The sequence below is a fragment of the Myotis daubentonii genome, chromosome 10, assembly GCF_963259705.1.
Source record: "Myotis daubentonii chromosome 10, mMyoDau2.1, whole genome shotgun sequence".
NCBI classification, from domain to species: domain Eukaryota; kingdom Metazoa; phylum Chordata; class Mammalia; order Chiroptera; family Vespertilionidae; genus Myotis; species Myotis daubentonii.
Genome location: NC_081849.1, coordinates 67,966,516 through 67,992,159, shown reverse-complemented (window position 1 = coordinate 67,992,159; position 25,644 = coordinate 67,966,516). Strand labels below are relative to the sequence as shown.

Genomic DNA, 25,644 nt, shown 5'->3' with positions numbered 1-25,644 from the left:
GACCAAAATGAGGATCAAACTCATAGCGTCTTAAATTCATTTTGACCACTTCATTCTATGCTTTGAGGGACGAAGCTACTGTACTTGGTCAAGGGGTGGGGGTGGGGGGGGGCAGGGTTGGGTAGGATAAGGGGATCTAACTCATAGATTATAATCTCCTATACCTGATTCTCCCTCTTATTGTTTTACTAGAGGCCTAGTGCACAAACATTTGTGCACTCGGGGTGGGGGGAGGTCCCTCGGCCCAGCCTCTGCCCTCTCACAGTCTGGGACCCCTTGGGGGATGACCACCTGCTGGCTTAGGCCCTCTCCCTGGGGGGTTGGGCCTAAGATGGCAGTCAGACATCCCTCTGGCAGCCCAGAAGCCCTCGGGGGATGTCCACTTGCCAGTGGGTAGCATGCCTAAGCTGCAGTTGGACATCTTTAGCACTGCTGAGGAGGCAGAAGAGGCTCCCACCACCACCGCTGTACTGGCAGCCATCAGCCTGGCTTGTGGCTGAGCAGAGCTCCCCCTGTGGGAGCACACTGACCACCATGGGGCAGCTCCTGCATTGAGCGTCTTCCCCCTGGTAGTCAGTGTGTGTCATAGTGACCGGTGATTCCCAGTTGCTCTGCTGTTATGGTCAATTTGCATATTACCCTTTTATTATATAGGATAGAGGCCTGGTGCATGGGTGGGGGCCGGCTGGTTTGCCCTGAAGGGTGTCCCAGATCAGGGTGGGGGCCCCGCCTGTCAAGCCTGGGTGAGGAGCTGAGGGCCGTTTTCAGACTGGCCACACCCCCATCAGGGTGGGAGTCCCTGCTGGGGTGCCTGGCCAGCCTGGGTGAGTGGCTGATGGCTGTTCACAGGCTGACCACAGCCCCCTCAGGTGGGGGTACCCGCTGGGGTGCCTGGCCAGCCTGGGTGAGGGGCTGATGGCTGTTTGCAGGCTAGCCAAGACCCCCAATGGGGACCCTTACCCCATGAGGGTGTGGCCAGCCTGGGTGAGGGGCTGATGGCTGTTTGCAGGCTGGCCAAAGCCACCAGCCACCCAAGCTCCCAGTGGTGGCTGGCTGGAAGCAATTATCTGGGATTTATTTAGCTTCCATAATTGAAACTCTGTTGCCTTTTGTGGAGGCCACAGCCTGCCAGGGCAGGCAGGAAGCTTGGCTTCCTCCATCACCTGGGAAACCAAGCCTCCTGCTTGCTCCAACTCCGTGGCTGCCGGCCACCATCTTGGTTGGGTGAATTTGCATATAGTCGCTCTGATTGGCTGATGGGCGTGGCTTGGGCATAGCAAAGGTATGGTCAATTAGCATCTTTGTCTTTTTTTAGTGTAGATAATATTCTTGAGAAATTGATATATTTTCTACAACTGTACTGCCCATATTAAACACATAAGAAGACATCAAGGTCATTTTAATAATTGCATACACTAAAGTTGTCAGTCATGTAGATGAGTACTGTTTTCTGCAACAATAATAAAGCGAGCATGTGACTAGAGAGAAGATATTACTATCACAAACATCTGCTTTCAAGTTAATAAAACAGAATAGAAGTTTCAAAGCCAATGGCTTTCAAACCCAGCTGGAGATTGTGCCATAGGAGTCATCAGGTTGGAATCCAGCCATTGCTGGGGCTGGATAGTCTGCATACTTAAAGTCAGAGACAGATACTGGACAAATAATGATCAGCTTTATACTTCAAATTTAGCCAAGGATTTGCAAAATAGGCTAGATAGCCCAAATCCAATTTTAAATTCACAAAGGCATAAAATCGTTTGCTCCTTTTAAAAGAACTTGTGACATAGTCAGTCTTGGTGGTCAAAGGGTGTCTATACAATGTTCTAATACGTAGAGTAATGTTAGGATCAGAAGAAATGCATTCCTATTTTGATTGCTGCAATATTTTTGTCTCTGAACAAATCATGACAATATGGAAACTATAGAAAATTGTAGTGAAAATACCCAGTTTCTTTATCTGCCACTAAATTGTCATATGTCATTGAATCAGACATCTGTTTTCTGTTTTCTCTAGGACCCATTTCTACCTATGAAAAAAATTGGATATGTTTAGATGACCCTAAATTTAACAATTGGCAAATCAAAGCATTCATTTCAATGTTTGCATTTAAAAAGAAAAAAAAATATCTTCTGATTAATAATTAAGGCAAAGTGGTGTATTGGCCTTTAGAAGAAAGGCATATTAGGTCTTTCAAGATTAAATACATATGCATTGGGGTGTGGGAGGCATCTGTCCTACCAAGGATATCCCATCATATTCCCTTTTCAATTCCATAAGCATTTATTGATTTTCTTTCATTAAGAACTGAACTAAGATAAGTGGCTTGAGAGGTACATGATAAATAATTGATATTGCATTAGTCCTTAAGATTCTTGGAGTGTGAGAGTAATATGTACAAATATAGGTTCATGTGTGTTTTTCTCTCATACGTCTCTTGAAATGGGTAAATTAATACAGCACACAGCTTCTATATAGATTTCAGCTTCAGCATCCTCATTATACATCTTTACATTTAGAAAAATAGCCATGATACATGATCTGCCTGTGATTTTGTCTTAATATGAGGCTTGTTAGTACAGGAGAGAATGGGAAGTTTTTCAAGGATAATTGGTTGTGAAAGGAGTAGGGCCCACCATCACTTTAGCAGCTCCAGTGTAACCAGTGTAAGTGATTGCAACAGCAGGGATTTTGTAATGGCATTTTCAATTGGTGCCTTGTCCTTCCCCCAAGGAATTGCCTTAGTCTTTGCTTTAAGCAATATGTAAAGTTTCCTGAAGATATGAAACTCAGTTTTACTTTTACCAACTAAGTGCAGAGGTGACAGAAAATAGCCTGGTGTAAAAGAGGACTGGTCTAAGGGTCAGGGCCTGGGATTCTCAGTGTGCTTCTACGACGATATGCCTAGATTATCCATGGGCCAGCCCCCTGGCTTCTCAGAGCCTCGGTACTAGAAAATGTGGTAATAATGTCCAATGTCCTTTCCTGATTCATCATTCTATGAACTGACGCTTCCAGGTGAAGGGAACAAATAGATCAGATTGTGTTCCTATATTTATGGGCCTCTTTAGGTTCATGTTCTGTGAAATAGTTTTCTTCCTCTTCCTCTAGCACACTGAGGGAAGTTGGAGCTTTCTACCTGGGCATTTTTACAAGGTTCTTCATTGGAAAGACTGCCTGCCATAAAATCACCTTTGTTGGCACTAGTTACTATAGCTTCATAGACTTCCGGCCCCAAGAGCAAAAGCCACAGAAGGAAACTGGGAGAGCATCTAAAATTCCCTTCTTTTACAGATAATGAGGTTAACCCTGAGGGGTTTGGTGGCTTTCCACTCAGTCCCACAGCTCCTAAAGACAGGGACAGATTTCTAAAATAGGGTTTTCTCATTCTGTCATTGGTATTTTGTTTTTCCACTACAAAGAGTGTCCACAACGTTTCATGGTTTTCACAAAAGAATACTAGGACGACTTCCTTATTTAATCCTTTTATTGAAAACATAATATCCTAATAATGATGAATTAGACTATTGTAATGTTTGGGTACATGTACTGTTGGGTTGCTGCAGATATACTGAGAGTTAGGGGAAGCCATATTGAGCATGATTTTGAAGTGAGGAGGTCAATTGTATGTTTCTTATTCAGAAGCATTTTTTTTAATATATTTTATTGATTTTTTACAGAGAGAAAGGGAGAGAGATAGAGAGTCAGAAACATCGATGAGAGAGAAACATCGACCAGCTGCCTCCTGCACATCCCCCACTGGGGAAGTGCCCGCAACCCAGGTACATGCCCTTGACCGGAATCGAACCCGGGACCTTTCAGTCCGCAGGCCGACGCTCTATCCACTGAGCCAAACCGGTTTCGGCGCATTTGTTTTCTTAATTTAATTAACCTGAAGTGATCATCCCCTGAAGTCTCCAGCTTTTGAAGAAAAGCAAATAGTGTCCATGGCCACTAGACTTTTCTCTCAATTTTTCTGTTTTTGCCTCATCAGCCCAACTCACTTATTGCAGAAGAAAAGTTAATGTTCCACATGATAAGAACTTTTTGGAAGAGCTTTCATACAATTTGCTTAATAAATTGTGTTGTTCCTAACTGCTGCAATATTGCCAAAGGGTCACTGTCAAAGGCTTGCCAATGATTGGCCTTAAGATCAGCAGACATGTGTGCAGTATTACACAGAGATTCTTTTTTTGTAAAAGGTTAACTAAAGACATTGCTACGATGATTTGTTGAAGCATTTCTGTTGCAAGTGAGTGGCAAGATTGCAAAGGTTCTCATGTATGAAGGTACTTGCGCCTGGTCTTTTCATTGGCTAATTACAGGTGAAAACACCCAGAAGTGCCCTTATTTACTACAAAGAAATAACCCAAGATTGTTTTGTGTGTGTTTTTCATAGGAAGTTGTCCTTGCAGAAGGTACAACTGCTTTTAAAAACTGGGTTACAACAGGCACAGAAGTTTACAGACAGTTTTGGATCTTTGATGTGCAAAATCCAGAGGAAGTGATGGTTAACAGCACAAATGTCAAGGTTAAGCAAGTAGGTCCTTACACATACAGGTGAGTCCCCTCTAGTAAGTGCCACTCTTTCCTTGACCGTATGTATTTCTGAAAAGGCTTCCATATGATAAATGCCATTGATTTGAAAGGGACTTATATTATCTTGTCAATCATATACATTGAAATATTTTGTTTATGCCTGTATAGATTCCTGATCTAAAGACTTATTGATTATAAGAAGTATCTATTTAGGTTTAAATTGACTAGCATCAATTAACTCCTACGTTTAAGGAGTTGCAGGTGTTACACTTGTGGAATATATTCTCCACGACTGTGAAATATGTGATCCATAGAAAAAGATATCTATCAGAATTTTAAAAACTAGACGACTTTAACATTTTAAGAGTGAATGTATAGATTACATTAGTGGTTCTCAAAGTATGGTCCCTAGGCTAGCAGCATCAGCATCACACTGGGAACTTGGTAAAAATGCAAATTTTCAGACTCTATCCCAGTATCCCAGACCAAGTCAATCAAAGACTCTTGGGTTAGAAATCAAAACAAGTTTTACAAACCTCTCTGGGTGATGCCAATACACACTCAAATTTAAAAACCACAGTAAACTGATGTTACACAACTGCAGTAGCTACTAAGGTTTTCTATTCAAACTACTAGTAATTCCCAGATCAAATGGGGGTTTCTATTTATTCAGTAGACTTGTAATTACATATTTCCCAGTGCTGAAACTGAATATGCTATAACTTTATCCTAAATTTCCTAATAATTTAACATGCTTTGGAATGGCATCTTGGACTATTAAAACTAAGAGGGAAATAATAGCCAGAACTTTTCATCTTGCAATTAAACAAAACTGACATCAGGGATGTGATAGGATTTGTTCATGTTCATACAAACCTAGGAACTGGTAACTCCTAGATTTTTGTATGTTTTCCCCTACTTAAGTTATATACTGTCTTTTTACCCACTATCAAAGTAAGAGATTGAGCTGTTACAAACACTAACCTTAACCAAGGTTTAGGCATATATTTATGAGATCCATATGGAAACATAATTAAATTCTGCTGTATCATTTGATATATGAAGGTGTGATATCTTTTTTTCTCAAGGATTACAACTAGTTACATACCATAATCAATTCTTACCACAAATATATATTTTTAACAATTTTTAAATAATTTATAGTTTTAGTATCTTTTTTGTTTTAGATCATCTATAATTGTACATTTTTTCTCTCCACATATTATTATTATATTTCTATAGTAACAACTCACACTCAAAATATAATGAAATAATGATACTTGTGAAGGTAGTACCTGTTGTAATAGCACATGATGTATAAAAGGCCATGGTGCTTGTTGTGTCCTAGCAATTATTCCATGTCTCCTGTGTCTGTGCATATGTCTGTAACCATTTACAACTCTGTCCAAGAAGACTTGATTTTTGCTGTTACAAAAAAAAAAAACAACAAGCTTACTTTAGGAAGATTCATTTTTTTCATGCTCTTATAGTTTTGTGTTATTATCAAAAGCCTATATGAATATCTTGTTTCAAAAAATGTTGCAGATATGATGTGTACCTATGACAATCTAAAGTCACATGTGACCAAATGAATATTGAAGCATATTGCTTAAAAATCATAATCTGATTAATTGAATGCATGTGAGGAAAAAGAATAGTTGTTAGAATTTGAAAATTTATATTTTCTGTTTAAATTTTTGTTTGTGGGGAAGTTATGTTTGTTTTTTACTTTATGGAGAATGTGGGGAAACATTAACATAATATTGAATCTAGTCCTAGCCCTACTCTGATAGGTGACAAGTAATATATATATTTTTTTTCTTTTTCTTTTTTTTAAAATATATTTTATTGATTTTTTTACAGAGAGGAAGGGAGAGAGATAGAGAGTTAGAAACATCGATGAGAGAGAAACATCAATCAGCTGCCTCCAGCACATCTCCTACTGGGGATGTGCCCGCAACCCAGGTACATGCCCTTGACCGGAATCGAACCTGGGACCTTTCAGTCTGCAGGCCGACGCTCTATCCACTGAGCCAAACCAGTTTTGGCAATATATATTTTATTCTTAGAGGCTCTAACCTCTAAAGGACAAAAGAGGGTGGGTTAGATACACTCAATTCATTTGAAGAGGCGATGATGGGAGGGTTGGATTTGCAGTTAATGTTTATAAACAATAAATTTCTACTTATATAACAATTGTCAACATAAGAAACATTCAAACCTGTGAAAATTTTTTTGAGCCTAATTGTTGACAATGACGGGGGAGCAAAATCTCAACGGATTGAGATAAAGCTCCTGAGAATGGCAGCTGTGCATCTTATTTTATACATTACACTCAAACGAGATGCTGCAAGTGGGTTACGTGAAATCCATAGGTGATAGGTTAGGGGGGGCAGGGGAGAAAGCACAGTGGGAAACCTCTGGCATTGGATGGAAAGTAAAATGATAGACACATGCATTTTTTACAAAGGTGGGTACAGGCTAGTTCACAGTCAACAATTAACATGATAAAACAGTGAGGATTTCTGGTCTCTGTCCCAGTACTGGTTGTGCCCTGTGAGGTCTGGGAAAGGGGAGTTACCCTGACATTCCAAAGGAATGTTCTCAGATGTGAAAGACAATAGACAGGCTTAGTTAAGGTAAATACTGACCTTTGTCAGGGAAGATACCAGCCTAGGACATGACTGCCCACCATAAACTGCTTTTAGCTAGAGAGGGTTTAATTTCAGATCCATCCTTTGTGGTTACTCTAGCTCTCTGAGTGTATAAGGATGCCATGCAAGCCTTCATTGAGCCAGTCAGGTTCGCATGTGGCTGCTTTTTATCCACACAATGTTAAAGAGATTTTTGATCAGGTTGGGGTCATCCTGTCTCACAAATGTCACCGTAATTGAGTCATTAGTGTCTGCTGGCATGCCTTAAGTAATGGGAAACCACCTTTCAGGAAAAGTTAATAGCTTGAGAATCTTACATCTGTTGAGGTGAAGCTACCGCCCCATAAATTATGCTCTGAATCCAGGTGAAATTGGCAGTGTAGGAAGGTATTCTGTATCAAACAGAACCACAGGCTTATTTGGCTGATGGCTGCTTAAATGACTTTGATGAAATTTTTATTGGTGAGGTATGACATGGTGCGAAGCATAAAATTTCCAGGACTGAGATCTTAATGGCACTTATTCCGACATTCACCATCTCTATTGCTCTATGAATATTTAGTAAATCCTTCAGAATATTCTCAAATCTCAAACATATATAATGTTTGAGTTACTTTGTTTTTTGCAGGAATACAAAGAAAGCAGTCCTGGGAAAAATATAAGGCAGATTACTCCCTTTGACATTCTTAACCAAAACTTTCCAAAACCTGCCTACACTCTAATTTTTAAACCAAAAAATTGAGTGATTATGTTCTTTTTTAAAAAGCACATTCTATTACAGGCCTCAGTTTTAAAGGATTTTTCTCAGTGAGTGCCATCTACTGGTATAACGTTGTAAGTACAATTTAAATAAGCTAGAATTTAGGTCACAATTTTATACCTATTATGTTAATAACATGTAATATAATTTTAAATTTACATCTATATAAGAGAAAATAGGAAATTACTAGTAATATACTGTCCTGGGTGCTGATTTATATTTTTATGTTCTTTGTATGTATTTAGTACCTCCATAAGAATAAATAATAAAGCTTTGATTAAATGATATTAAAAATAAAATCTTTTTCTAGATGATTGGGAGTTCTCTTTTGAAATAATGTGAGCCATTAATTAATTTGTTCATTCAAAAATATTTATGGAGAATTCACCATGCACCAGGCACTGAGCTAGAGGGACAAAACACTCATAATAATCCATACCCTACAGAAATTTACGTTTTTTTATACCTGAGTGAAAAGTATTGGTTTTTACATTTCAATTACATGTTTTTATCAGTCTTTACCTTAGTTAACTATTCACCTTACATCATAAACTTTAACTATATTATAGTGCAATAAATGGTGTGTCCATTATTTCATCTCAGTGAATATCTTGTATTTGCCAAGATTTTTTTCTCCACAGTAATCACCCTTCAATACATTCCTAAAATGTAGTTGGTAACATGAAACTAGATATGTTAGAGCCAATGAACACTGATTTAATACTAGTCAGGATTCAATATATGGGAAAGGGAGGTAAATTAGTTTGGAGTAAATTATATTCCATTAGTTATCTTTATTCTCATTAAAGTACTGAAAAATATGGAACAGCCAGCGCTGGGTAGATTATATATTTTGAGCATTCTTTCTAAGACAATGTGTTCTTAATATTCCCCTGCTTAAGCCTTTCTCCTGTCCCCTCCTTACCCTAGGATAAAGGCTAAACATTTGAGTGTGAGATACAAGCCTTTATGTTTGAGATGTTGCTTGTTTCCTACCACTCTCCTTACTCTCTCACTTTATAATCCAACCAAATTCTAAAAATACACCAGGTTCTTCTTACCTTATATGTGCCACTTTCAAACCTCTTTTCCCTAACTAAACTTCTTGTTGTAATTCAGACCACTTACAGTATGTGGAATTGCCACAAAATGTGTCTTGACCCTTATCCCCACCATGACCATCCCAAGCCTGGATTTGTATCTGTTCTGTTTTAACCATGAAGTCTGTAAACTCCTGAAATAACACAGATTATTATGTGTAAATTTAAGACCCCTTTCTCTAATTTGCTAGAGAACCAGCATGGGCTAATGCCAATGGTTTAGCGCAGTGGTCGGCAAACTGTGGCTCACGAGCCACATGCGGCTCTTTGGCCCCTTAAGTGTGGCTCTTTCACAAAATACTGACTTCTACGCATGGGCCACGAAGTTTCAATCGCACTGTATGTGCGCGCCCGCCCGTGGTATTTTGTGGAAGAGCCACACTCAAGGGGCCAAAGAGCCACATGTGGCTCGCGAGCCGCCGCTTGCCGACCACTGGTTTAGCGTAAGTTCTGATGTATTCTGTATATTCAAAAATATTTGTTGTATGAATGAATGACATTTGAGGCCTAACGTTCACGTGAAACAATAATTTTGAATTTTATTTACTTGTGTATTTCAGAGTTCGTTATCTCTCCAAGGAAAACATAACCCATGACCCTCTGAGCAACACAGTCTCTTTTGTACAGCCCAATGGCGCCATCTTTGAACCTTCCCTGTCAGTTGGATCAGAGAATGACACTTTCACTGTGCTCAATCTGGCTGTCGCTGTGAGTAGACAAACAAAATGATTTGTTTTGAAATGCTCTAGAACCCACTATAATTAATCTCAATATTAGAACTCTCACTAGATAGTATTTGTTCTGCTCCTATGTCCTTATTTGAATAGAGTTTTGGTCATTAGGAAAGATGAAAAAAAATCAACTGAATTGGAAGACCACTTCAAGTGTATCCTTGGGAAAAAATGGGACTTAATTTTGAAAGACTTCTTCTTGTAACTGAAACTGAGGCACTCGAATGTGCTTATCTAGGGATTAGAAAAATTATACTTTTAGCTCTGGCACGATTTGGCAGTAATTTTAGAAAAATAGTTTTTTAAATTTTTATTAAAATTAATTCTCAAATTTAATCCATTTATTTGTTAAATATTTAATACTATAAATGGCGTCTTTGCACAGTTTTTTGTTGTTGTTTTTTTGTAGGCTGCAGCCCATCTCTATCCAAATCCATTTGTTCAAGCGGTACTCAACTCATTTATCAAAAAGTCAAAGTCATCTCTGTTTCAAAGGAGAAGTGTGAGAGAACTACTGTGGGGCTATACGGATCCGTTCTTGACTTTGGTGCCATACCCGATTTCGAGAACAGTTGGTGTGTTTTATCCCGTGAGTACCAAATATAAATGTTGATATTGTTTTACTTTCATTGGCTAAATAAAATGGCATTGGAAATCTACAATTTTATAATTTAGTGTGTTAGCCCTATTTATTATCTGGGAATGTATATTCTAATTTTTAAAAATCATTTTTCTCACATGCTGCAGCTTTTCAAGTTTATAAAATTTACTTATATAAATTTAACAATTAAGTTTTTAATTAAGAAGATGATATTTAATCAGGATTTCTTTATTTGATAAACAATTTGTCTAAAATTCATTTATGCTGGTAAGGCTTTGAACACTATTTTTACTTTTGACTCCTGAAAAAATCAAGTTTAGTGCCAACATTTTAATTGTGTTAAATGTATTAGTTCTATCATTCCTCCTTCTCTAGACCTCTTACACATTGTTTTAATGTAAATTTAAAGCCTAAATTTACACACACAACACTGATAAATTAGCAATGTCCTATCTTATGGAGTGTACTGATAAGAATTCCTATAAATGAAATGACAATTTGAAGATTAAGGAAAATGTGAACTTAGTGATAGACTTAGTTATAGCTCAATGTTTTGAATTATAAATAAGACAAGCGACAAGCTAACCCTCGAATTGGAATTTTGACAATGATTTGACACTCTATGTGCTATCAGTTATATTCTCCAGTTCATTGTTGTTATTTTACTTTTAGAAAGTTTTCATGATTGCAACATTATCAATTAAGTATCAATGTAGAGAGCCTAAGGGATCAGAGATTCAATTATTTATTTTTTTAATCTTTATTGTTGAAAGTATGACATATGTCCTCTTTTCCCCCATTGACCAATTATTATTACTATTATTTTTATATATTTTTATTGATTTCAGAAAGGCAGGGAGAGGGAAAGAGAGATAGAAACATCAATGATGAGAGAGAATCATTGAATGGCTGCCTCTTGCATGACTCGCACAGGACCAAATCTGCAACCTGGGCATGTGCCCTGATTGGGAATTGAACCGTGACCTCTTGGTTCATAGGTCAACTCTCAACCACTGAGAGATGCTAGCAAGGCCCGGTTACTATTTTTTAACTCAAATACTTGGGTAATTTTTTTTAATTTTGTATACCTAGTTTTTGGCAACCACTTATTAAAGATCATAATATTTAGAATACCTCTAGAAATCTGTCATTGTTCTCATAGATTTTGTTCAATATCTCCTCACCTCAACATAAAAGGAATAGTAATCCAAACTATTTTACTGGCTTAATTATGAAAAAGAACACTGGAGTCTGGGTTATATCAACTTTTGATATGTTTTCTTCCTTTGTCTCAGCATCTAGCACTTATTTCTTGGAACCTTTTATATTCTATCTTTTTAACATGTTAAAGAACAAGTTTAAAACTTCAATGCCTATATATTTTAAACCATATAAAATAATTATGTATAACCAGTCTTTGAGAAATGCAAACATGAGTTAATTACATGTTTTATAACTTGGAGAGTATGTATTGTTCTAGAAATAATTTTTTCTTGGTACGTGTATTTTCAGTACAACGATACTGCAGATGGCGTTTATAAAGTTTTCAATGGAAAAGATGATATAAACAAAGTTGCCATAATTGACACTTACAAAGGTAAAAGGTAAGTATCCAGGTAAAGTAAGTGTGTGTGTGTGTGTGTGTGTTTTACAAGGGTACTCTAAAGTAGATGTTGCATAGACACCCACCTCTGCAACAGACCTGCCTCTATCTCAGCTCTGAGAATTCCTGTTCTACAAGGCATTAGCCCTTTATGTATGAAAGCTGGTTGTACTAGTGCCTCGCTGCTGAAAATCAGCCCCAGGTTCTCTTACATGAAGAAATCCAAAGGGACTGTTTTCATTTCTGCTGTGTAACCAGCATTACAGTGCCCCATGCAATTAGACAACCACAAAATGAAAAGAGAGAAAATCACTGCATTAACTGATCACCTAGGAGACATAAAAATATGTTTTACTGGCTTTTTAAACTTGTTTGTGGAGTATATCAAGCAAAAATATTCATTGATTTACCTAATGTGCCTATAAAGATAAAAGCTTAATGAATCTATCCTAACACTTCCATGACTTTCCCCTTCAAAAACTTCTTGAAATAATTTCTACATATGATAGCTTAGCTTTTTAAAAGTTCTTATCAATGAGAATACAAAATATTTTATATTTTAAGTAGTTCATTATGTTTTAAGTAGTTTTAAAATTTGCATATTAAACTTTGAAATAAAGAGCATGTTTCCTTTTGAAGTAGTAATAGAATGTGGTATGTTCATATCGCCAGCCATGATTTTCTTTCTTTTCATAGATCCTGCCTATTCAACTGAAATATAGGAAATTTATCATATGAGTAAAATAAGACGAACCCTAATACATTTCAGGGCAGAAAACCTTTTCTTCTCCTTGATGTTAATAAATATGCTTTAGGCCACTTGTTTTCTGAAAAAGATCAAAGTATTCAAAATAGAAAGAGGCCTGGCCAGGTGGCTTATTTGGTTGGGGCGTCCTCCCGTACACCAAGAGGTGGTGGGTTCGATTCCTTGTCAGGACACGCACCCAGGTTAGGCTTCCATCCCTGGTCAAGGAACATGCAGGAGGCAGCAGATCAATGTTTTCTCTTCTCTTCTCTTCTCTTCTCTTCTCTTCTCTTCTCTTCTCTTCTCTTCTCTTCTCTTCTCTTCTCTTCCCTTCCCTTCCCTTCCCTTCCCTTCCCTTCCCTTCCCTTCCCTTCCCTTCCCTTCCCTTCCCTTCCCTTCCCTTCCCTTCCCTTCCCTTCCCTTCCCTTCCCTTCCCTTCCCTTCTCTTCTCTTCTCTTCTCTTCTCTTCTCTTCTCTCTCTCTCTCTCTCTCTCTCTCTCTCTCAAAAATATTGAAAGAGATAAAATGTTTTTATTAATATAACTAACAATTTCCTCACACCTGAGTCCCAATGGAAGAATTGACAATAGTTGAGTTTTCACTACTGTGGTACTTTTTCTTCTACAGAGTCCATATTTACATGTTTTTATAGAGAAGTTTAATGGAGGAAAACAAACACTTCCAAATGCTCATTTAAGGGGAAATCACATCGTTGTTTATATATCAAAGAACATGAACATTTCCTCCATTTCGATATTACAGAGAGATTTTGAGGAGAGTTGCTAAGTGCTCCTAGTTACAGTAATAATTTCAAGATTATAATAAGGTTAATGTATCTGATCATAGCAACACTGAGCATGATTAACATTTTATTCTGTTTTAAGAATAAGAAAAAAGTTTTTCTATCACCAAAAATGGCTGAGGATACAGAGAAACTATTACTACTATGTTTTTTTATTGTATATATCTTATCTAGACAGGAGAGCATAAATTAATAAACTCTGTCCTACTTTAATGCCAGATCATGCAAGAACTAAAAGGGGGGTTATAAATTGGTTAACTGCATGTTTCCAATCTCTATTAATCAAACATCTGCTTCTCTTTCTTTCTTCCTCCCCATTACCCTCTCCTCTCATACTGAGCTCACATCAGTTACCCACTGAATATTTTTTCTTCTATTCAGTTTAAGTACTCAACATACTACCAAATAATTTATTTCTCCCATTGGAAAAAAAATATCTCCTAAGCAGAGATCTAAATTTCTGGTCAACGTTTCTCAATTTCCTTTTTTCAGACTGGTGTCTATTCCAAATTGTTTCTATGTAAACAGTTTTATTTTGTAATCTGGCTACTTAATGGTATCAGGCACTTAATTTATTTCAACAAGATGAAAGCTTCAAAGAAAATATGGACTGAAGGAGTTACAACATTTCTTGAATTTAGCATTTGTCATGTCTAATCTTTATTTTAGCAAGATTGCATCATAATAGACAAAGTAACATAAGAAAGGTGCTCTTGAAATGAGAATGTTTGTTCATTTTCTTTCTTTTTATTCCTAAGGACTCTCGGCTATTGGCCAAGTTATTGTGACATGATCAATGGTACAGGTAAGAGCATTTTTCTTGGCAGTAATCACAATGAACCCACCTCCCTCTCTCCCACAAATCCACCATTATACCTAGAGGATTCTGAAGGGGAGAGTATATGTTTACCTGTCTTTATACCCCCAGAACATAATTTCAGAGTCTCTACTCTTTAACAGGTTTAGTAAATATCTGCTTAATGTGATAGGATTTCTGAAGACTAAGCATCAAGGATTGGCCTTTATTGAGTTACTGGGGAAATGTTTGCTTTGTAAAAGCTTTACTTAATGAACTGCCTTCCTGACAATAGAAGTAATGGATTAAAAAGCTTAGAAAAGGAGCTACTATTCACATCCTTTGTAAATACTGTACAGATAATAATTTAAAATTGAAAAAAAATAAAAAATATCAAGGTAATTACAAAAGGTGAATCATGGTTCCAAGGAAGGTTTCAAGCTGAGGTAGGATCGATAGAGTTGCAAGACAGAGCTGTCTATTTGAATAAGGTGGTCAGAATGAGAGAGAAAATAGCAACAAAAACAAGGTTAGGTGTCTACTAACCATGAACAATGGATGCAAAGATGAACATTCTGAATAAGATTTGGGAGAAACACAGGATTATGAATTTATAGTATTGTTAGAACTGGCTGATTGTACTCCTTGAAGAAAAACAAAGTACACATATGCCTATTAATTTAAGAATTAAGATTTTTAAAGAGCAAGAGGAATCAAACATCATGAGTAATTAAAACAGAGGTGAGCTTTCAACAACTAAGAAGTAGAGGCAGGAGAACGATGTTTGCAAAGTTGGTGAGGCAATACCCTGCAGAAAAACGGCATAATAAAGATGAAGAACTTTAGATACAAAATTATGCAAAAAAAAATAGGTAATAAAGAGGAATACCAAAGTGTTGTTGACTTTGGCATTTTTTATTTAATTTTGTTATCACTCCCTTATAGAAAAACAGAACAAACATGGGTTTGATTGGTGATGCTTTGAGCCATGAGGGTGGATGAAAGGAAGAAAGAAAAATAAATTCCTTTCTAAGTAAAACGTTTCTGCAAATCAATTGTAAAGTGTCTCAATACCACTAGCTCTAGTAATTGCATAAGCATAATACTTCAGTCCTTCGGTGCAGAGTGAAAGGCACTATGCTGTTCCTAAGTACTGATGGGTTCTTTATGAGTCTAGAAAAAAAAAAAGTATTAAACATTTCTGTCCAAAGCTAAGAAGTAGAGAAGCTTTCAAAGAGGAGCTAGGATCTTTAATAATGACAATAGTATAAATATATGAGAAACTGGTATGAAATTACAAGATCTAAGAGGAAAAAAGAAAAAAACAGGAGCAGAGGTAGGTTAGACAGGGTAGGGGACTCTGCTATGATCCCTGTAAGACAGATTTTTGGTCACGAAACAGAAAAAGTTGCAATGTGTTTTCATCACAACTTTAAAAGGCTTCCTCTGCCTTCTTCAGGAAGTTGGAAGAGATGTACAATAAAAGTATTAGTGTACATTTGAATGCTTTTTTTTAATACCCTGCTAATATCAGCTATCTAGTTGTTGGTATGATTATGATGTAAGCTTCAGTGATATTTCAGATAATGATTTTTAAATTTTTTCAATGTTCTTTTTCATTAATGGTTAAGACTTGGTAAGACAGGTGTAGGCAATGCCCATTCAGTGACCTATTTGGGGAGTTTCAGCTAATCTGTAATATTCAGTTCCTTAATGGCAGGATCAAGTTCATTGTGATCTTCTGTTGCATTTTACATTTTACTTATCACAAGAGTATAAGTGAAAGGTAATAAGATTACAAGGTTGGAGACTTACCAGAGAAATAACCTAGAATTCATAATTGAAGGATGGGTCTTATCATTATAGATAAAAACATTCAGTGGTGGCTCAGTTTGGTGATATTCTTTTAAGGAGCAAATGGAGGAGTTATCTCAGTATTTCTTCATATATCCAGAGTGTGCCATGGATCATGACCACAGCAGAAATTCAATAAATTCAAAAAAATGCTCTTTTTAGTTTGATGGATATGTTTTCAAACCATTTGCAAGAAATTCTTAGTAAGAGGACTTTAAAAAATGATTTCAATAATATTAGTCAGCCATTAGAGCAGATGAATGAATCACTATCAAAAGTACAATGCAAACTGAAAAGGAATGCTTAATCAATTTCATGCTAAAAAATAAAAAAGTGCCACTCTACTACATGTTTAAATGACAATATTTGGGGTATATTGGGTTAAATAAAACATACCTGTTTTGTTTTACTTTTAAAATTGTGGCTACTAGAGAATTTTAAAGCTATAGATACAATTGACACTACTATTTCTATTGACCATGCTGGAATAGAGATTTCTACATTCTTCTAGGACACAACGTGACATCTAATCACTTGACACTGGCTTAATTTTTAAACAGATGCAGCCACATTTCCTCCTTTTGTTGAGAAGACCCGGGTACTGCAATTCTTCTCCTCTGACATTTGCAGGTAAGACAAAGACACATACATTTCTGTGAGTCAGAAAATTTTCCCATGTAACAAAACACAGGCCAGGAAGCTCATACTTAATGTTATGTGAGAAAAATAAAATACATGTAGTGAAACTTTTCTTCATTTATTAAGAATAAATATGACAGTCATAATATGTGTATTAATGCTTTTAAAAAAGTAAAGGATGTAGAAGGATATTTTACATAATATAAATCATTCTCTTCTTGTTATGTCTAAGCAAGAACTCTTTCTTTCTTTTACTAAACTTTCATTATATCTAATAGTAGTCAAGTCTATCCTTCTATGCCCAATTTTTCTAAGATGTCCAGAGAAGGTGATGTCACTGTCACAGAACTATGTTAATTAATGTGTTCTACCTTCCCCTACAGCATCTTTTCCAATTGATGGGGCCTAGTAGATACCACAGGCATTAGAACCCACACCAATATGCTTAAATCCTAACCCTGTTCCCAAAGGCTGTGTGGTTGTGAGCAAGTATTTAATATCTCTGAATCTTTTCCTTATCTGTAAAGTTGAAGAGAGCAGTGTTTCTTCCTAGAGAGTTATCTGGGGATTGGAAGAAACATTTATTGAGCCCCAGCACATTACCAAGATTACGGTGGACACTTGGTAAATGATGGAGGTATAGAATACAGTATATTAAGCTCACATGCACACACTTACAAGTTAGTGGTCTTTCTCTTCATGACTGTTTTGAAAGACAGGTATTTTATTTTTATTTTATTGAGGTGGGCACACACAAAAAAGTATTTGAGGCAGTCATATAAATAGTTAATCTATGAAGGAAATAAACTGAAAAAAATGTCTTTAGTATCAATACACCATGGCACTTCACAAGCAAAAATTATTCTTAGAAGGTTTTGAAAATAAAGGTAAGGATAGCTCATACTCAGGTATTGAGTTCTGATATGCCTTAAAATTTTATAAGGATTTGTTTTCCCTAAAAATTAAACAAGAATTCTGATAAGAGTATATTAGATTTTCCAAGTTAGTAAGAATATAAATCTAAAACTAAGAAAAAAATGAATCTCTGAAATATAGTTCAGATCCCTGGAATGAAGCTTTCTTTTCTCTGTGTTTAGGTCCATCTATGCTGTGTTTGGAGCCGAACTTGATCTGAAAGGAATTTCTGTGTTTAGATTTATTCTTCCACCCAAGGCCTTTGCATCTCCAATTCAAAATCCAGAAAACCATTGTTTCTGCACAGACCCAGAGATCTCAAATAATTGTACATTTTATGGTTTGCTAGACATTAGCAAGTGCAAAGAAGGTGAGTAAATGTTCTCAGTATTACAGTTCATGTTGTAATTTTCGGTGTTCTTTAAAATGTAACCTTTACCAGGACCCCTTTGACAAAAAATTTTAAGTGAGAAAGCAATAAGGACAGAAAGTAAGGGTGATGGTAGGAAATTTTTGTGTGTTCTTTTGTATTGTGTTCAAAGTCCTAACTGTGTTTCAGTGCTGCATAGGTTAGTTATTAGTCAATGAAATCATACTAGTATTTCTCTGTGTTACTTAAGGAAAATGTCTAGGCTCTTTTCCATTTTTTATTATTATTATTATTATTATTATTATTATGCTGCTCATTGTCATTTTGAGTTGTATAGGTTCCTTGTATATTTTGGATTTTGGCATATTAACTACTTATTGGATATCTAGTCTGCAAATATTTTCTCCCATTCCACTTAGCCTTATTATTGTTATGGTAGTTATTGTTATTGTTTCTTTTGCCATATAGAATCCTTGTGCTCCTTTTACATTTAGGGTAAAAGGAAAACAATTCCCAGAATACTATGAGTATTTCAACGTATCTATCTGCCATTTTTTCTTTCTTTGAAAATAGTAAATAAAAATAAGTATGTTTTCAGTGTGTCTCTGAAACAAAGGCTGACTTACACACAATTTGTGGTCTGTCTTGGCTTGCTCACTTTCTTCATACTGGAGTGGTGAGAATAAAGAAAGAAAAAAACCTCTTAATTAATTCTCAGTTCATAGATATATTGCTACCTAAAACAAAAACATATGTGATTAAAACTGTGTTCAGCAGCTAAACCTTACATATTAAAAATTAATACTTAAGGCATAAACAACAGAATCAACTGACTGGTTAGTAAAATAATGGAGAATTTTGTTATTTTATTTGTACAGTAGCAATCAGATGTTATAATTCTCCCTCACCCTCACCCCGCAAAATTAGTGTTCAAACCCAGCTATGCATTTTTAAAAATTTATTTTCAAAGAATCTTTTTTTAGTGTTATGTGAAATATTTATCCCCAATTATCTTCCTAAAACTTGTTTTCAGGAAAACCTGTGATCATTTCACTCCCTCATTTCCTCCATGCCTCTCCTGAAATTAGAGAAACTATTGAAGGCTTAAATCCAGATGAAGAAGAACACAGCACATACTTAGATGTTGAACCTGTAAGCAAATATACTATTGATCTGCCTTGTTTAATATTGTGTTTTTTTAATTAACTTAAAGAAAAAAATAAATTATATCCTTGTCAATTATATTTATTGATCATATTTATTGATAAATTACTTTTATTTCAATGAAAATTACATTGATTTTTTTCTATTACTTTATGAAATATCAAGGTAGCAATTTTAGTTTTTAAGAATATGGAACTTGTTAAGCATTTTTAATGGATCATGGGTCAGGAATACTAGTGATGGGAATGATTCTAATCACTGCTTATATGAAGAAACGCTTTATATTATATTATAAGGGACAAAAGGAGGTTTTATAGGTATATGTGAATTGGGGGCTAGATCTATTATATTTAGTGTCACGAAAAATTTATTAAAATCTTATAAGCACAACAGTTTTAATTATTTTACTGTTCTGCTTTTCAAAAATTTAATGGAATGCCACAGTTTTAGTAGCAAGTTTTATTTTATTTCAATAATGATAGTAGTATGATTAAACTGAAGATATATGAATTATGACTGAATATATATTTGACCTTGCATAGTTTAGGAACTATATAAACTGTATATGTTTTTATGTTTTAGTGCTGTTATATCATTGTTGATTCCCCAAAACCATTTCTGGTAAACATCATAAACCTAGCTAAAACATTAGACATTAGAGTAGGCAAAGAAATTATATGTGTGTGTACATGTATATGCATGTGTGCTTGCATGTATATGCATGCACATACATATATGCATATTCACATAATGCAACTATGGATAGCTATGTAGGAAATATTTCACATGTCCAATTACTTATTTAATAAATACACAAGTTTCAAGGAGAACAGATTCACCTTAAGTTCTATATAGCATTACAAATTAACACTGGCTATTATAAAAGAATGTTTTCCAAAGAAGTTAAAAATAATTTTAATTTGTTCCTTTTTTTAGATAACTGGATTCACTTTACGATTTGCAAAACGGCTGCAGGTCAACATATTGGTCAAGCAATCAAAAAAAATTGAGTGAGTCTCTTGACCAAGGTTATCTTTACATGCTTTTAGTATTTTCTTGTAAGAATGTGAGTAAATCCATGAAAGTGAGTGAAAATAATATAAAACTTCAGCTTCTCTTTGGCTTGACTATATTATATAATAATTATTACATGCTTACAACTTTCATTTGTAACTTAGAAGTACATCTGTTGTTCACTGAAGTGATTTATATATAGTTTGGAATGTTTTGAAGTATTAGGTGGCATCTCACATTTTGCTTACCCTCCAAATATTTCTATGACAATAATTTCCAAAACTCATATTTTACTTTCCTGAGTAGAATTTGTTTAAAGGAAAAATCTGTGTTTAGAAAGAGTCAATCAATTATAAATCTGTTATGAAGGCTTTTAGAATAGAAGATACCTGAGAAACAACCATATTAAAACCTAAATGATTCATTACAGGGAACAAAAATCAAGGAACTTAACCAAGTTGCAAGAGTAACTAATTTCTGAATATTTATTGACACTGGTAATTACTAAAACTTCTGTCCTATATGTGTAATATATTTTCATAATTTTTAAATGTATGTTACAGTGTTTTAAAGCGTCTGACTAGGAACTACATTGTGCCTATTCTTTGGCTTAATGAGGTTAGTATTTTTATCTATTAGTATTAAAAGCAATAAACTTCTTTGTATATAAAAATACTTTTGACATTTTAAAATTGAATATACCTTTAATGCATATTGGAGGTTGTATGTGTTTTCATTGTTCATATTGATGAGTTTACATAATATTAATTATAGCTATTTGAGAGAACCAAACCAAATAGAAATATCAAGCTTGTCTTAATTTTCTATGCCCTTTTTATCATTTTAGATTATTTTCAAAATGCATCTGTTAAACATTTTTTCTTGTCATATGTTTGTGTTAGAGAGAGTCATTCACATATCTAACTTCAAATATTTCAAGGCTCACTGAATATTATAGTTAATAAAAGCCAACCAAGCTTACAAAAGCCAGGTTAAAGCAGTTGTAGATAGTCTATCCTATTGCCTGACAAGATATTTTTTTGTGTAAACCATGGAATTATGGAATTGATTAGCCACAGAATTAGGAAATGCATCAAGTCTTTATAGGGAATTAAATAGTTGACCCTTGCCATTTTCCTATGTCACTAGGAAAAACACTTTGGAAAATTGTGAACAATTTTGGTAAGACAGTTTTAAAGATCAACGGAGCTAGCATATTGAAGAGTGCCAGATAACACGTTTAAAGAGAAGTGGGTTATATTTCACTCTGTATCCTACCTTGGCATGTATTGCCTCCTTGAACATGCAAAGGGAATTTCATTGGCTTGTATTACAGATACAGATGACTAATACTTATATAGATGTTTGGGGAGGGGGGAAGAGTGATACGTAAGTGGAGGATTTTAAGTATTTTGCTATAATGATCTACGCAAATAATGCTAATTATTAACTTGATTACAGACTGGTACCGTTGGCGATGAGAAGGCAGAAATGTTTAAAAGCCAAGTGACTGGAAAAATAAAGCTCCTTGGCATCGTAGAAATGACCTTACTCGGTGTTGGTGTGGTGCTATTTGTTGCATTTATGATCTCATACTGTGCATGCAGATCAATGAGAACAAAATAAGTAAGTATATACAAAAATATAAATATATGTATGTATACTACTTTAGTAATATTAGTTTATATGTAACTTTTTTGCATTTTATCAAAGAGGGGTTATAAGTTATTTTGTAACTCCTTCTGGACATGTCTAGCCAATTATTGTTTTTAATACATTCTTGAAGTTTTGAGATACTTAATGTAAATGAAGACATAAATGAAGACTGAGGAAATAAAGGCCCATAAATCTCAAGCAGTTCACTAGATTCCATCTTTATTCTGAGAGGAAAGGGATAAGAGATAATTTTCAACTTTGAAAAGTTAGTACATAGATAGTTCTTTTGCAGAATTCTGACTTCATTCATCGATTATTTCTAGTTATGTTTTTAAAAAATAATTTAGCATATTGATTAGGAAAGGTTATGTAAAATTGAAAATAGTAGATATTTGGAGAGATTGAAATCTACAAGGGAAAAGAGAAATTAAATAAGCTAGAAATTAAAAAGAGACTAAAAACTTGATAATAAATGGTAGAGATAAAATAATGCCTTTAAAATAAATACTGCATTAAAATGAAATTTAAAATGAAGATAACATTACTATAAATACAGGATTGCTTCACAGACATGCTGGCCATACATTGTCCAATATCAGGGTGTGTTCCCTAGATGCTTAATGTGGAAGCAGGATTAACAATTAAAATTCATGAGCTAAAATTGGAATATAACAGTAAAAGAGAATAGGAGAAAGTCATGTTCAACACAGTAAAACCAAATTACTCAGGGTTTAGACGGAATATCATGTAAATGTGGACATTTGCATTTTAGCAGAACTCCAGAGGTGGTCAGGCCTCTGGTTTAGTTATTAGTTAGTGTCTATGTCCCCTTGCACATAAATAGGAATGAGTGCCTGATCCTATCGTCCCTAAGTGGAAGCCTTTCTGTAATCATTATAGGTGCCACTGGTGTAGCCTTTGGGGGAGAATTTTTCACTTCATCCATAATTCTCATCAGCCTTTCCTTCCCAGGTGCATTAAAAAAAATAAATAAATAAAAGCAATACACTTGCTTTAAAATCACAACTTTAAAACGAGTTTTCTTATTTTACTTTCAATCAGACTGTTGACCCTAATCTGTCTTAAATACAGATTCTGGTGCTGCCACTGGTAACTATTTAGCTTTTTCTATGTGCCAAGATCATGCTAAATCTGTAATATATACTATCACATTGAATCCCTAATACAATTTCATGCGTTTCTAATAGCCGGGGATTCATCAGCATCTGTTCTATCTTCTGCAGACACTCCAGAACATTGTAAATTTTAACAGTGCAGAATTGTCCATTTTCCAAAGTGTGAACCAGTCAAATTGATAATTTTTTAAGTGGAATTTTCAGAACACTATTTGTGTGTGTGTGTGTGTGTGTGTGTGTGTGTGTGTGTGTGTGTGTGTGTGTGTGTGTGATTGAGTGCTTGTGTCTAGGAAGGTAACCCAATCTTTTGTTTTGATCATGTTTGGCACTATTTAGTCACTGAAAAGAAGGCTAAGCAATTATGGCCACAATCTATTTGAATGGGATGTATTCAAAATGACCGTATAATATATTCACATTATAATAAACAAGGGAAATATTGCGTCACTGTTAAGACCATTAGTACAATAACAAACATGTTATGATTAAACCAAGATATTCATATAACCATTTATATAATAGAGATAAAAAATAATCCATTGAAAAACAAACAAATAAAACAAAACAAAAACTTGTTCTGTTGGAAAAGCATGTTTTCAAAAGAAAGTATAGTAGTTAAAAGTTTTTCTTTTAACAAGTATTCTCTCTTGAAATTATATAATAAATTTTATCACTGCTCAGTGAGCCCTGAATGTCAAATTCCTTGGATCTCTATGTGGCCAAATTAGGGTAAAGGGTTGAAAACTCTCTAGAGCATCTCTGTCAACAAATGTATTCGTTTTCTTTACCCTTAACTGTTTTGAGGAAAAGTGGCTGGTATTTATAAAACTATATGCCTTTCTTTTACAAGTAGAGAAAAAGGTTTTTTTTGTAGATTATTTGATTTATTAGATTTAGAAGAATCACAGGAGATGTAGATTTCCTTAAACAAGCCTCAGTTTTTAATATTATAAACTTATGCCTTTGGGAAGATTTGTAAGCAATTGGAAAAACAGACAATAGATTTACAAAAGGAAATAAAATATAAGATGGTGGAGCTGAAGAGTGGCTTTATTCAATGGATCACAAAGAGCACAGGCAAATAGTCCCTTCAAAAAGAATAGAATAGTATAGACACCTCCAAATGGGAGATGGCCTGAAGGGAGAGCCAAGAGGAGAAATGCTTGCCCAGAGCAGATTCACTGGTGAGCAATCCTTACCTGGCTACATGCGGGTCTTTAGAATTGGGAAGTTTATCCTTCTTGAATGGGAATATGCATTGTCTTACTATACAGTCCACCAGAGAGCTTTTCTCTGCAGCTTAACAAATTATGTTGAATAACAGAAAGTAGGATATCTTGGATATATAAAATTTGAGTATTACCTGTTTCGTTTTTTTCCCACTGCTTCCTGATAAACAGTAACATTTCTTCTACTTTCTAGACAGCAAATGAATTTTTACATTTATGTACCAGCAACATCAAGACCTTTGTGAATACTGACCTACAAATGAAGATTTAATACGCTTTATTTTTTCAAAACATACCTAATCTTATAGTTGATGAGATGGTGGCACCATTCATTTTTTGCAATAAGCAGCAATACAGCTCTAACGATTATTAAGATGTCATTAAAATCCATAATCTGAACAAGTAACCAGCACCTTTTGAAATTCATCTTGTGCACAGTTTCTACGGACCAGGTTCTAGCATGGACAAATTATTTTTATTTGGTGCTGATTCACTAATTGATTCCCTGGTGACAAATTCAGCAGAGGAGTGGACATTCTAAACAAATTCTGGACCCTGAACTCTTCTCTTTCTCATCAAGGGAAGACAGCATCATTCTCGGCAGTGTCCCTGTTCCGTTGCAACAGACCCCAGGACTGTCAGTACATTGCATTTTCATGAGCATCATTATTTTGAAAGACATTTAAGAATGGAAAATAAATGATTAGCCTGTGCGTTATTTATTATATGTTACCTAAATCTCCTTCTCTATGGGATTCTTTGCATAGCAACAGCAGGCATTATAATTATGGTCTTACTTTATAACAATATGGGCTTCTATTTTTAACACTGATTATGCAGATGGGAGTCATTGGTAGCACATTTTGGCTCTCCATGTTAAGGTCTTTGTAATTTTCCACCTTCTGCAGCTCTTCTGGAAATCTGAGTTGATTATGATCTTTCTACTCAGTTACATACAACTTATGCTTCATGACTTCAGAATGCTGTCCTAGTATGAAAATATGTAAATGAGAATAAAGGAATTAATGTATGAACGATGACAAAGAAGAGAATGCATTAATAGTTATTTGTTGTAATAATTTTTGCTTTCATTGTCACCTCAGACAGAATGATTTCAACCATTAAAAGACATTCTTACTTAAACTCCTGCACTTTGCCTAGTTCCTCTTGTGTCACAAAACATTTACCCCAATTTTCTGTTTAAAGTATTTTCTTTGAATCCATATTTCTTTGTGAATCCATATTTCCTTCTGAAATATTCTTTCTAATTCAATACTGACACTTTGTCCTAGCCTAATTTTTGAGTCATTTAGAAGACAACCAAAATATATTTGG

General features: G+C 35.1%; 1 protein-coding gene across 6 annotated transcripts in view; it reads left to right on the top strand.

The window, feature by feature from the left end:
• Window positions 1-25,452, top strand: part of CD36 (CD36 molecule) — a 59,924-nt gene extending 34,472 nt beyond the window's left edge. For 5 of the 6 annotated variants that reach the window (XM_059712705.1, XM_059712706.1, XM_059712708.1 and 2 more), the window contains exons 4-15: window positions 4,401-4,561; window positions 9,615-9,762; window positions 10,195-10,374; window positions 11,899-11,990; window positions 14,295-14,341; window positions 16,747-16,816; window positions 17,923-18,110; window positions 19,144-19,262; window positions 20,211-20,284; window positions 20,852-20,906; window positions 21,750-21,914; window positions 24,503-25,452. In XM_059712705.1, coding sequence (XP_059568688.1) covers window positions 4,401-4,561; window positions 9,615-9,762; window positions 10,195-10,374; window positions 11,899-11,990; window positions 14,295-14,341; window positions 16,747-16,816; window positions 17,923-18,110; window positions 19,144-19,262; window positions 20,211-20,284; window positions 20,852-20,906; window positions 21,750-21,914 — 1,299 coding nt within the window. In that variant the 3' untranslated portion in view covers window positions 24,503-25,452. The remainder of the gene's footprint in view (window positions 1-4,400; window positions 4,562-9,614; window positions 9,763-10,194; window positions 10,375-11,898; window positions 11,991-14,294; window positions 14,342-16,746; window positions 16,817-17,922; window positions 18,111-19,143; window positions 19,263-20,210; window positions 20,285-20,851; window positions 20,907-21,749; window positions 21,915-24,502) is intronic. The other variant, XM_059712709.1, reaches the window with a different exon arrangement.
• Window positions 25,453-25,644: the final 192 nt, after the last annotated feature.